Raw genomic sequence first — 14,636 nt, forward strand, 5'->3', positions numbered from 1 at the left:
CAACACAGACACTTAATAAAAAGTAGCTCTAACTCCATTTAAGCTCTAGGTAAAGGAATTCAATTACAGAGACTCTGGAGACAGAAACTGTTAAACGCAAATATTCTTTTGCTAATAGGTCTATTATGAAAAAATCATCTACACATTACATCATGGTTTAAAAATTACAGTAACTTATGCTGCTGGCCCTTGTCAAATTCTTAATGCAATTCAGGTGCAACTGCCAAGAAAATCCAGGGCAGAAACAATATTACTTCCCCTTTGGAAAAAAAAAAAAATCCCAGCTCACAGAACTGAATAAGAATCATAACTGCAAGTGAAGTTCTAGGATATGATTCACTTAGAGAGACAGTCATGTCATAGTCTTCATGGTCTTAAAAAAGGAAGTCAAATACAAAAGGCCAACATTGCATACAAGAAGTGATCAAATAAAAGGCTGATTTTATGAAGAGTCAGTATTATGTTAATTATTTGCAGGAAAAATTTCACTAACAGATGTAAGACTTTAAAAAAAAAAAACATTGCTAAGCAGTTCTAAAGCACTCCCATATAATGCTGTTAACATTATTTCCATATACTCTTACAAAGCTGCACAAGCCTATACAAACTTAAGGAATTCTACCAGACAGAGGATTTCTTTTCTAGGTGATACTAAGAAAAATCTTGGCATCAAACTGCTAAGAAGTCTGGGTCGTCTTTGATGCTGGGTGTGCCACCCAGAACCCGGGATGCTCTGATGACTGGCTCTTGGTCTGTGGTGGAAAGGTGAAGCTCAGCCCAGTTCAGCATGGTTCCAGGCCTCTGAACTGGGATGCCTCAGAAGAGCATTTCTTTTCTGTTCACTTTCTAAAAACAATAAATGCTATGACTTTTCTTTTTTATAATTCCCTGTTAATGAATGAGAATAAACTATCAAGCACTAAAATAATTTCTGGAAAACTCTATCTTCTGGAACATAGATCAACAATGGGATTAAGAAAAAACTCAAAAGTAGCTGGCACAGAGCACAAGCAAGGAAGTCCTAGCATTTTTTTGTTTATTCTCTAAGAGTAATGAAAGGCCCTCATGTCACTGTTTTGACCTTGTTGATGATTCTACTTACATACCACTTGTTCAAAAAAACAAAACAAAACAATCTGATATCTGATTTTTCAAATGTTGGCAAATTAAAAGCAGTTTATTAAAAGAGGAAGGCTGGAGGGCATGCCAGGGACTGGCATCCTCTGAGAACACCAAGAGTGGGGAACAAAGGAGAGCAACAACAGAAACACAAAAATAAAAACACCTGCATACCGTGACAGAGACAGTAGGATCTGGTTCTCCTTCAGTCTTTGGAATCATACCCCCCCTATCCCCACCCACTAATGAAGAGCTTCCTTCATTTGTATTGTTTGGCTCCTAGATCACCTTTGTGGGGCTGAGCAAAGAGCCCCACAAATCTACAGCTAAAACAAGTAGAAAGCTAGTAGACTAAAACAGAAGCAAGGATAAAACTACTTCTCTAAAAACAAGTACAAAGCTGCTTCAGAGACTGTGAGGGAGAGGAGGGAAGGGAGAGGGCGAAGGAAAGGTGGGAGGGAGACAAGAGGGAAGAAGGGAGAAGGGAGAGAGAGAGACACAGAGAGAAACAGGAAAAGAGGGAGTGAGGGAAAAGGGTGCGAGGAGGGGGCAGAGAAGGGAAGAGAAGGATGGATGTTCGTGAAAAGACCTGACAAGACAAGCAAAAGCTGGGGTGGTTAAGACTTTGGAGGGAAAGGGGAAAAGAGGGTCCTTAAGGAGTTGCACTCTTTGTTGGAAGAAATCACTGCCCTCAAGGCAGCCTGCAGTAAAGACCCACACGGCTCTTCAGGGCTCTTTGGTCTGATCACTTCCCTTGAGCATGACCTGGTGCTCTACTGGCTTCCAGAGGTTCCGGTTCTAGTCAAGTAATAACAGCTCTGTCTGAAGATACCCTCAAATATGAAATATCCTCAAGGCACTGAGGATAGGGAAGCAGGGAGAGATATAACGTATTGATAAAAGTCTCAGCAAATAGTAGGTTAAACAAATTCTCTGATGTTCAACATTATAGCTTTGGTCATGTGGAAAACTCATGTAAGTGAGCTCATCTCCAACAATATTAGATTAATTTGGTGTTCTTGCATTTAAATTCCTAGAAATGTGCAGCTACAAAATATCCTGAAATAAACTTCTGGGTCCTATATTTGGCATAATAAACCATATGGTAATTGGAAAGGTCTTTTCCTTCTGGCATAACTAAGGTCAGGACTGGCACTATAATGGACCTAAAAAACAAACCTTCACATTCCAAAATTTTGACAACTTTAGGTGAGCACTGTAACAGCTGCAAAAAGCAATGAGTCAAAGTTTCCAAAGCCCTTCTCTCTCCTGCACTTGAAAAGACATGTAAATGTGCTTGGAATGAGGAAAAGTGTGGAAAATTTAGCAGGTTCCTAGCCGTTCTGAAAGAAGATCATTAAAATTTATGACTGTCATAATTTTCACAATATTATTTCTCACATTACTAAAAGGGATGAAATTCTAGTCATAAGAAAGAGTATAAGACAACTTTCAAAAATCCATTTGAAATGTTTTCATAAGAACTTTAGGAGTATTGGTAGAAGAAGAGGTTATTTTACTCAAAGAAACAGAGATTCTTCCACAGGGTAAATGAGGCTAGTCCTGCCTTTGTACCATGTGGAATGAGTTATAGTTACTTCCGTTGATATCAGGCAGTACATCCCAATTTCAAGATCAAATAAAGCCCACTGAAAGAGAGTAGGCCAAAAATATGGAGATGATTCTTCCTGAAAATTAAAACCACCACAAACACTGCAAGCAATTTAGATATCTTTGGAAGTCGTATAACTCTCAATCTGCTTCCAGAATGCATTTATTGCCACCATGAATTACTCATGTACATTTGTGATGCTCCATGAAAAGAAGAAACTTAGTCACCATTTAGAATGTTCATAGAGTCTCAAGAGTGTCAAACTCGTCATTGAGAGAATATGCCTTTGTAGGGCCCCAAAGGGACAGAATCTAGGGATCTACCTTTTTCTCTGGGAGGATAGGGCCACAGTAAAGGTCTGGAAAGGAGAGCTTTGACTGGAATGAGCAATACTCCAAAGAGCTTCATTAATTTAGCCATAAAGCATGAAGTGAAGGGACAACTCATTTAAACACCTCTGAAGGTTCTAGCTAAGATTAAGGCCAATCAGAATGATTAAAACTCTAGGCAGCTAGTTCAGTAAATCAGGAATAAGTAGATTTATACAGAACAGTTATTAGTGGTTCAAATATTGACAAATTATACTTCTCAATTTCCAGAAAGAAAGAAAAAGGGATAAACTAACATTTATTGGATGCTTGTCATGTTCTAGGTACCAGGCGAGGTGTTCTCCAGATAACTATGGGAGGTGATTGTTATTATTTCCATATTAAAGAAAAAGAAATTCAAATTCAGGAAAGACAGTAAATTGCCCAAAGTCACACACAGTTGGTAAATGACTAAGGCCAGTAGTGAATTCCATTAATCTTTCTCCTACTCCTTTAACTTGCCCCTAGAGTCATATACTTCTTTTTCCATCCTGTATCATCAAAACAGGGTCCCTACTTTGTTCCAAAGTTGGCCTGTGCTTTTGCCTCCAGTGTCCTGCCTTCCCGCAGGCCTGTGCTTGCTGAATGCTGCTTCTTCACCCCATTCAACAAACCACTTTCCTCCCACCCACACTATCTGACCTTATCATATACACAAACACTCCACTTGCACATCCTAAAATCCCTTCCTTAATTCTTCTCCTTCTAAGTATTGCCTTATTTTCACTTCCACGTTTCATGAAAAGAGTATTTTTTACGCCCTTTTTCTACTTTACCTCTCCTATCATCCTGTAACTGGTAACATTCCAATTTACAACCTATTAATTCATGGAAATTGCTCTGGGAAATGTCATATATAATTTCATGATCTTCAAATCTAATAGACTCTTCTCAGGCCTCATCCTTCTTGACTCCTTTGAGCACCTGGCCCTGTAAGCCAGTCCTTCCTCCTTGAAACCTGGCTTCCCTGAAAAGATGTTCCTAATTCTCTTCCAAAATCTAATAACTCTCTCACTTGCATCCTCAACCCCTTCTTGAATATTGGAGCTGCTCATGTCACCATCCTTTATTTTCTCTTGTTTTCCACTGACCTGTCCTCCCTAGTTCCTCTAATCTACCCTGCGGGCTTCAACTGCCACCAGCAAACCTGTGTTCCTAACTGCTAACCTCTCCTGAGCTCCAAGAATGTTTTTCCAGCTGTCTTTGGGTATCTCCAGTTGGATGGTCCAAAGATTCCTCAATACAACATGTCCCAAATCAGTCTCCTTTAACCCCTCCCCCCTTCAGTCTAACCTTTTCCCTTTCTTGGTAAATGGCATTACCGGCTGCCAGGCAGTCCATGTGGTGAGGACCTCAGAATCTGCCTTCACTCATCCCTGCCTAGACTCAAAGTTCTAGAATCTACGTAGATCCAACACAGTCTTTGAATTAACTTCCTTTTCTCCATCACCATTGCATGCTAAGTCGCTTCAGTCATGTCCAACTTTTTGCAATCCTATGGACTGTAGCCCATCAGGCTTCTCTATCCACGGGATTCTCTAGGAGAGAATACTGGAGTGGGTTGTCATGCCCTCCTCCAGGGGATCTTCCAGACCTAGGGATCAAACCCACTTCTCTTACATCTCCTGCATTAGCAGGCAGGTTCTGGTAAAGAACCTAGTGCCACCTGGGAAGCCCTATAGTCCATCCCTTTATCATGTCACCTGAGTTAATGTCACCCAGATGGTTTCTCTAACTTTAGTCTCTCTTATTCTAATACATTCTGCACATGGCCACCAAACTGAACTTTGTAAAGCAAGTTCTACTCTTCTGTTTGTAAATTTTCAGTGGCTCCATATGGAGTACAAAGTGAGGCTTCAGTAACCAACTCTAGCCTATTTTTCCAACATGAGCTCTGAGAACTTGCCTTCACTTGTATGTATTAATTTGTCCTAAACTGCTTTATGCTTCTGTGGTTTAGCTCATGCTACTTCTTTACTTAAAATGTCCTCGTTCCTTTGGACCACCTGGTAAAATCCTATTCATCATTCTTCAAGACTTCCCTTCACACCTGTTGTATTCACCTTTCCCTAAACTCCCCACTCCCACACCTTGAAGGAAGAATCATTCCCATATCTGTGTTCCCAATACATCTCTTCATTACAAGACTAACCACAGAGCTTTCAGTCACTTGTTGACTCACTGCCCCACCATGAATTTTCAAAGGTAGAGACTGTATTATTCATCTTTGTAGCACCAGGGTCTAATTCAGTGCTTGGATCATAGCTGGATGCTCAATAAATCTCTGTTAAATGAACAAATTAATAGACCTTTTCCTGTTTGCGGTATTCAGTTAGTCTGTAGCTTCACTATGATACCAATATATGAAAACAAAAGTTATATGTCAAAGAACACAAAGCAACTTTTAGTGACACATATAGAGTTTGGGATTTCTATTAAAATAGTTTTAAATTCTGATAGCTGCTATGGTGTGAACAACATATAGCTTATAATAAGGATAAATGTAGCTGATGTTTCGTCAACATCATGACTACTTTCCTTAAAAAAATACTCATTTACTAAGCTGCACTATCTACTTTTTATTTGTTCATTCATTCATTCTTCTGTTCACATCATACCTCTTTCAAAAAGAATTTAAACTTAAAATTTTTAGTTTATTTCATTTATCAACATGTTCCACCTGTCCATGAATCTCTGGTCTTCCTATCTAAGGCAATTAGTGACTACTTATGGGAAAAATTATCTAAGACCATTAAACTGGCTAATTTTAATTCTGTATTATTTCTTGAAACTGGAGATTTCTTTTTATTATTCACTGAATCAATCTCTTAGCTAGAATTTTTTAAATCCAAAAAGCTAACATAGTATTTTGTGTTCTAATATTTTCTAAGATATAGTAGACACCACATGACATAATGAAAAGTCAATTCTGTATCAGTGTATTTCATACTGTTAATATTTATCCTCCTATTTTGGAATGTCATTATCTTCCTGTCAAAATGAACCCCATGGAAACAAGCCATTTTAAGAGACAGGAAGTGCCACAGAAACCTGTGCTAACACTACAGATGTACCCAAAGTGTTCCCTTACTGTCCTTTATGAGGACAGGACATTTGACTTCAGGGCTCGTTCCTTAGAGAATTCACTGCCTGCAGCAGGTGGACTCACCTGGCGAGTTCTGGGGAGAGGACACAGGGGAGCCACGTGGGGACTGACAGTAGCTGGGATGGAGTAAGGCATGTGGAGGCACATATGACATTATCTCTTCTTCAAATAAACTGGGGAAAGACAAGAAACAAAATGCACACTTTAGCCAAAGATATGGGTAAAAGCTTTGCTTCCACAATGAGTAAGTCGATCTCTCCCTCTGGCTCGTTCCATCTGAGGTCCAGTTCACATCCCAAAGAAAGCATTTGTCCCCTTTCTCCTGTGGGTAATCCTTGGGACAAAACACTGGCTGTTTCAGCTTTTGTGAAACCTGTGGTTATTTACCTGTTTTCCCAACAACTTTGGACAACATAATTTCTATTGTGTCACTTAAATAAGTGAGTTTGAGTTTGCGTGTTCATTTGAAAATAGACTGGATTTTTGATTTTTACGTTTGAGAATAAGATTCAAACACAAGAGATAATGTTTATTGAGGACCCATAATAAATACACAAAGTATGTTCTCTATCTTCATTCCAAGACATATAGACAGGATCTCGTCCTTCAAAGGACTCAGGATTTCATTGGAGAATTAAAAGCAAAATATAACAAAACACCTTGTAAATAATTACAACTACTAAATAATTAGCTTTCTTATTTACTCTGACTTTATAATATTTTTCAAATGTGAGGATTTTGATCTTATTCAATCTAGTATCTTCTTTCTGCTCCATAGTGCAGTTTTTATTTCTAATACTCTCCTAAAAGATAGTAATCAGGGATCTGAGATCTTGAAATCCTAGACTTTCAATTAACTGCTATAATAAAGAAACATACTGTTGATTGTCAAATATACAAACACTTTACAAAATCAAATCAACAACCTAAGTAAGAGTACTTGTGCTTTTTAAGAGGTAGAAGTGGCTTTTCTTTAAAGTTAGTCAAATTTAGAAATCTGTTAAATTTGTTTTCAGAAAATACTGAGAAAAGGTGGCAGTGTTTTCTGAGATTTAAGGAAAGAACTACTAAGGATTATAGAAATGGCTTTCAACTGAGGCAATTCTGCCCTTCCCTGTACTCTCTGAGGACATTGGACAATGTCTGAGGACATTTCTGGCTGTGGTAACTGAGAAAGGAGTGCTTTTGGCATCTAATGAGTGGGGGTCAGAATGCTGATAAACATCTTACAATGCACAGAAGAGTGCCCTGTAACAAAGACATATCCAGCCCGAAATGTCAGTACTTTTAAGGCTGAAACTCTGGGTTATATTAATAGCAATACAATAACATCTTGATAGTTCTTTTCTGGTCTTCGTTCATCTGCACACGTCTGCTAAACCACTATAAACCACTATAGTAAAAGCATTTTTAGATACTATATTGTTAAGCCATCTATCCACTTTTAAACTATAAAAGTCAAAAGATTTAGAAACAGAAGCAATAAGTAACTGTATTTGTAATACCAAATTAAGACCCAAAACAATCAATTCTCTTTCTCAATAAATCAATAACCATTAGAATAATGTGAATTTTAAGTTGATTGCTAAGGAAAAATGTCACATAAAACAGTTGATACCACAAAGGTTTAGAAACTCACAGCAAAATTAAGAGTAGCAATTAGCACCCTCTCCTTGAACATCTATATCTGTGTCCCTTTGCTCCATGACATCTATCATTTCCTTTAGATATAACCAATATGTGGAAAACTTTCATATCAAGAGAGAAAATTTTCTACTTGAAAAATTTAACAAAGAGATAGAGAACAATATAAAAACATTCAATACATATCATCCAGGATTAATACATATTTACACTATTATCTTTAGCTTCAAACATACATACATACTTACAGAAGTGAATATATCTATATATAGCTGTATCTATACATCTGTATGTGCATATTGTACAGGAAGTCCCTTTTGAGCTCCTCTATCATGATTTTAACATATCCGTCCACAATTTTAAATTTTCAACATATGTATAGAGGAACAATATATAGTTTTGCCTTATGTGTTGCTAGAAATTATATAAGTGATTTATAAGTATATTACATTCTTAAACTTTTTGACTCAATAATATATTTCTGATATCCATCTGTGTTGCTATATAAGGGATCTACTTTACTACTTTTACATGCCATGTCATATATAGTCCATTCTATGAATGTTTGTGCACATGTGCTCAGTCCCTTCTGCTGTATTCACCTCTTTGCAATGCCATGGATAGTAGCCCACCAAGCTTCTCTGTCCATGGGGTTCTACAGGCAAGAATACTGGAGTGGGTTGCTGTGTCCTCCTCCAGGGGATTTTCCTGATTCTGGGATCAAACCCCCATCTCCCGTGGCTCCTGCATAGCAGGCAGATTCTTTACCGCTGCGCCACCAGGGAAGCCCTATCTATGAATGTATCCGTTTATTTATCCATAACTTTCTTGACAAATGCTGACTTTTCCAGCAACTGTGTGCTTTTATCAATAATGGTGCAATGATTATACTGTATGTATCATCTTGTATACACATAATAGAGTTTCTTAGTATACGTATGGTATATATCTAAAAGCAGAGTTTGAATGGATAAGGAAGCTGTGGTACATATACACAATGGAATATTACTCAGCCATTAAAAAAATGCATTTGAATCGGTTCTACTGAGATGGATGAAACTGGAGCCCATTATACAGAGTGAAGTAAGCCAGAAAGAAAAACAACAATACAGTATACTAATGCATACATATGGAATTTGAAAGATGGTAACGATAACCCTATATGCGAGACAGAATAAGAGAAACAGATGCATAGGACAATTTTATGGACTCTGAGGGAGAAGGTGAGGGTGGGACGTTCTGGGAGAATAGCATTGAAACATGTATATTATCATATGTGAAACAGAACACCATTCCATGTTCGATGCATGAGACAAGGGCTCAGGGCCGGGGCAATGGGATGACCCAGAGGGATGGGATGGGGAGGGAGGTGGGTGGGGGGTCCAGGAAGGGGAACACATGTAAACCCATGGCTGATTCATGTCAATGTATGGCAAAAACTATTACAATATTGTAAAGAAATTAGCCCCCAACTAAAATAAATAAATTTATAAAAAAAAATAAAAAATAAAAGCAGAGTTTGCTCAGTCATTAGTGTAGGTTTTCTAGTCATACAAGATACTGTCAAATTGTTCTTTGAAGAGGTTGTAGAACTGCAATACCACTAAATCCAGACAATATGGAGTTCCCATTTCTCACCTGGTATTATCCGACTTTTTTATTTTTTCAATTGAATCACATGAAATAGTGTCTCATCCTTGAAATTGCATTTTATGATCACTATCACCTTTCCATGAGTTTATTGGTTATTCATGCTTCGATTCTTTTGAAATGCCTTTTTATATCCTTCATTCATTTTTCTTTTGGGTTATTTTCTTTCAAATTGATTTAAAAGCATGCTTTATGTATTCATGATATCTTTGTTTTATATCTTGCGAACATAGTCTTCTAGTTTGTTGCCTTTCTTTATGTCTTTATGTGTAATGTCTTTCATTACATAAATTAACAATTCCAATGTAGCCAAATTTATCAATCATTTCCTATATAAGCTCTGTACTTTTTATAATTTAACAGAATATATGAAATAGAATGCGTGCTAAGTTGCTTCAGTCATGTCCGACTCTTTTATGACCCCATGGACTGTAGTCCACCAGGCTCCTCTGTCCATGAGATTCTCCAGGCAAGAACTGGAGTGAGTTGCCATTTTCTCCTCCAGGGGATCTTCTGGATGCAGCGATCAAACCCATGTTGCTTATGTCTCCTGCACTGGCAGGCAGGTTCTTTACCACTAATGCCAAAATAGAATAACCAGTAACAAGTACAGAAAAGTTATTTTAAAAGTCTTAAGTTTATAATAGCTATATTGGAAAACAACTTTACATGGGTTTATTTTGAAATGAATAATTTCCTGGAGCTGTATCATCTCTATATTGCAGCTGCTGATATTCAAGTCCATTTGTACCAAGCATGGCTTTCCTTTTTAAGAAACAGAAAATGTATATAGGTAAAAAAATAAATCAGATACAAGGATATAAAATACAGCACCGAAAATTTGGCCAATATTTTTATAATAATTTTAAATGGAATACAATAAATGAAAACATTGAATCAATAAATGAAAACATTGAATCAATACATTGTACACCTAAAACTAATATAGTTTTGTAAAAATCAATTATGGGCTTCCCTAGTGGCTCAGTGGTAAAGAATATGCCTGCAATGCAGGAGTTGCAGGAGACATGGTTTTGATCCCTGGCGCATGGCAACCCACTCCAGTGTTCTTGTCTGGAGAATCCCATGGACATAGGAACCTGGAGGGCTACAGTCCATAGGGTTACAAAGAGTAGGACACAACTGAAGCAACTCAGTACGCACGCACACAAATCAATTATATGTTAATAAAAATATTTTTATTAAAAATAATTCATGTTCTACAAAGTTCACCCAAGAAAATATTTTTAGATAGAAAGAAGAAGCAAATAGACAAAGTATAAAAACAGACATAGAGACTCCATCTATGTAACGAACAAATCCACTGCCTGAGTTTATAGTTACTGACTCAATGGAAATGACTCAAACTCCAAAGCAAAATAAAAAATAAAGAAATGAGAGTATCCCAAAATGTTTCAATAATCATTAAATATTATTTATTAAGCATGCACATGTAATATATTGTTACAGTGTAAAATTATTTATTTGCTAATCCAAATGAAGTAGAAGTCTAGAATTAAATATCATTTATCATGTGTATGTAATAATTATAAAGCTATTAATATACAAGTAAATTTCTCATGTTTTTCCAAAGGCTCATTAACTTCAGAAAACATGTCTACTTTCCTAAAGGTGAAAAATGTAGTCTTTCTCTATATACAAATCAGTTTTCAAATATTTTAAAATTCAACCACATAACACATAGAAACTCATGCAAATTATAGTGCTTACCAACACACAAATATTATAAACTATATTGTAAGTCAAAATATTTAGGACTATACCATTAAAGGTTACTTAACCAAGAAAAGGTATGCAATAATTGTGATTTCTATTTTGTAATCATTTTTGTTTTTACTAATTCCAAAAGTAGAATTCTTTAAACAAAAAACCAGACTTCTAGAGTGAATCAAAAGAGTCCTATCCCAGCCAAAATTTTTTAATAAAACTTACTATTTTATCAACAACCAAACTATGGTATTCCACATTAACTGACCAAGAATTTTCATGAATATCTAGCATGCTACATCCTGCTTTCAGAACTGCCTAAACACCACAGTTGAGGGTTAGCATCTAGCCTGAGAACTGACCCCTACCCACCAAATAGGTCAAGTTCAGGATAAAATGAAGTAAAATATCCATGAAAAATGGTTATATCCCTTTGAGTTATGTTCCAACTGCAGAGTAGAAGAAAATGACTTTTTGGCTTTAGTTTTACAAATATGGCAGCAATCAAGCATGCAGTATAAATGGTTAGAGTTAAGATTCTCATGAATAATATGAATGAGACTAGTAATACTTTGGAATAAATAAAACACTGCTTGATATGGCCCAGCATGACTTCCCTTTAATTCTATGGAGATTATAATAGTGGGTGTCCCAACCACTGGGTAGAGCAAAATATTATTTTACTCTGGTCTCCTACATTTGAAAAATAATCAAAACTGAAAAGGTTTCTTAAAAACTTGCCAGTTTCCATTCTAAACTACCCTAAAGTTCAAAACCAAAGCTCATCTAACCATTAAAAAAGAAAATATAATTGGTCAGTTTTTATGAAAGTCTATCAAGTTGGCAGTGAGTACCAGTGACCAAATTTCAACTTTCTTCTCTGATTTCCCAAACTTAAATTCTCAAAGGCATAAAGTAAATAAATAACTTCAAATCAGCAAAAGGGGACAAAACACATTCGAGAAAAAAATTTGGATGAAAATACAAATACAACCTCTCTTTTACTCTCATGTGGTAAGCAAGGTACAACCTTCTGTCTTATTCTGTGACGGGACATTCTACTCATTGGTCTCTTTCCCTTTCCCGATACTTCATCCTCTGCCAGTAGGGTAAAACAAAAATCAAGCTGATTCCAGCAATAAGAAATGAAATCTGAAATGACTTATCACTAAATCAGTATCCTGTATCTTCATCACGAGTATTCCACAAGTCTTTTAGAATAAAAGAAGCACTTACTGGCTGCCAATACTAGCACATTATTTTCTAAAGTGCTCCAGAATGCCTGACGATAGATTTCCCACTTTGAGAAGGCATTACATACCTCAGCAGCATGACAAGGTCTGCATCACTTGAAAGACGCACCAATCCTGGAGTCCCTTCAGTTCGGATAAATTGGATCTTCTCCCTATTCAAGCAAATAAAGAACTCAAATATGTGTAGTAAACTTTGGCAACATAATTCGGTATTTAAGGCACCATTTTTCAAAAAAAGAATGGTCACCATATTTTTATGGTACCTATTGCGTGGTAGCTACTGTGCCCTAGGAATACATATCCAAGTAAAACGTGGTCCTTGTCTTCAAGGAGGACCCTCATGAGCATCAACATCACCCATTTCTAACAATGATAAAAAAAAAAACATTTTATTGCTCTCATCTTTTGCTACTCAAATACTACTACAGGTAGCAGTACTATCCAACCAATAAAATTCAGTCTCTGCTTTGAGTTAAAGCCTTGTTGTGGGCTTGACTATAAGTAACAGTCTGGACCATTCAGATTGATTCCTTGTTATTCCAAATAGGATATTCATTTATTTTCCTGAGGATATACCTCTACATTATGCGTGATGAGCACATTTCTACTTGGAAGTAGGTACTATGTGTAAATTATATATTCAGTATAAAAGCATGTGGCTCTTTCAAATAATTGAAACCTAAAACATCTTCAATTACTACAGTTGGTGAAACAGACTATATGTGCACTTGTGCAGTTGTGCATACACTTATATATACACATACCAAACACAATTTTGGACCATTATTTATCATAGATATATGTGATAACACCAGCGTTCAGTCACTGTTTTGTTAATCCCAATTCTTTATATGAATATAAATTCAATAAAATTTTTTTGGTTGTTTCTGTTCATTTACATTATGCCATTTCAAAGCACACTGTATTGATTTTGATAAGACAAAAAATAAAAACATAAACTAGGGTACTGAAAGCATTGCTTTTGATAGGAACATACAGTCAACACAAATACACAATTTTACTCTAAGTGCTAAATGACGATATATTCTGACTTCTGTATACTATGAAATAAAGTATCAATATCTGATATAAGTGTCTAGATTTAGTTATTTTCTACAGATTATGTTATTTTCCTATTTGATAGTTTCATAAAGTTCTAATTAATTTTTATAATCCCAAATTTCAAATTCTAATTTACCTGTAGGCTTGAAAATAATGAGGTTAAAGACAAGTTCAACTGTTGAGATGAAAAATTCCCTAATGTGTGCTCTTAACCACATAGCTTACTGGGAATGATAAACTGAGTTTAGTCCTAGGCTTCTTCTGCTTAGATCCATTTAACATAATGTGTTAGTACATGAAGCACCTAATCTTTGATATTTTCAACTTTTCTGCCTTTTATTGCCAGTATAAATATTATATGTTTTACATAATTTCATATAATGTTATATTACAGCCATATTATATATACTATCTAGCAGTTAGCTACTGGAAATACAGATATAGATAAACATATAGATGAATGGTAGGCATATATATAAAGGAACTACCAGAAAAGAAAAGCCAGCCTCTCCTCTCTGCTTATGGTTATTTCAGTCTGAAGTTTCAAACCAAGCAGAACATTTTCCCTCAAGTGTTACAATCATATATCTGAAGCACATGATGGAAACTAAGGCTCATTATCAGGTAAATGGTTTTTTGATAAGAGATATAAAAGTTGGTTTAAAGAAAGCTAAACCAGAAAAAAATTATCTTGGAAAAAAATGAACTTGACCAAAGAAGTACTCTTGTAAGGGTGACTAACAATATGTTGTGATCTTGAAGAAACAAAAGCTACCTCTAGTCTATCACCACAATGGACTAGGCAAACAACAAAACCAGAAAACAGGCTAAACTCTCTCTTCCACTCATTTAACTGGAACCACACAGAACAGGTTGAGTGATGAAAAAGATAGCATGCTCTTGACTGTGGCTGTGTGGATCCTATGATATCCTGTGGATAAGGAAGAGATCATAGCTTCCTGAGTCAGAAAGATGACAGGGTGAGGTAAAGAAAGGGAAAGACAATGGAGGAAATATGCCAATGGGAAACTTCTCATCACTTTCCAGATATTAACTATGAGGCAGTGAAGACAACTGGCCTGATTCTTTGGGCT

At 36.2% G+C, this 14,636-nt stretch overlaps 1 protein-coding gene across 9 annotated transcripts in view; it reads right to left on the reverse strand.

Annotated features, from left to right (window-relative positions):
* The window catches only part of HECW2 (HECT, C2 and WW domain containing E3 ubiquitin protein ligase 2), a 468,609-nt gene that overhangs the window by 52,289 nt on the left and 401,684 nt on the right, over positions 1-14,636 (reverse strand). For all 9 annotated transcript variants that reach the window (XM_081581446.1, XM_081581447.1, XM_081581449.1 and 6 more), the window contains 2 exons: positions 12,549-12,632; positions 6,269-6,378 (listed from right to left, as the gene is read on the reverse strand). In XM_081581446.1, the coding sequence (XP_081437572.1) occupies positions 6,269-6,378; positions 12,549-12,632 (194 nt within the window). The remainder of the gene's footprint in view (positions 1-6,268; positions 6,379-12,548; positions 12,633-14,636) is intronic.

The sequence above is a fragment of the Giraffa tippelskirchi genome, chromosome 3 (genome assembly GCF_054371585.1).
Source record: "Giraffa tippelskirchi isolate mGirTip1 chromosome 3, T2T-mGirTip1v1.2.pri, whole genome shotgun sequence".
Taxonomy (NCBI): Eukaryota; Metazoa; Chordata; class Mammalia; order Artiodactyla; family Giraffidae; genus Giraffa; species Giraffa tippelskirchi.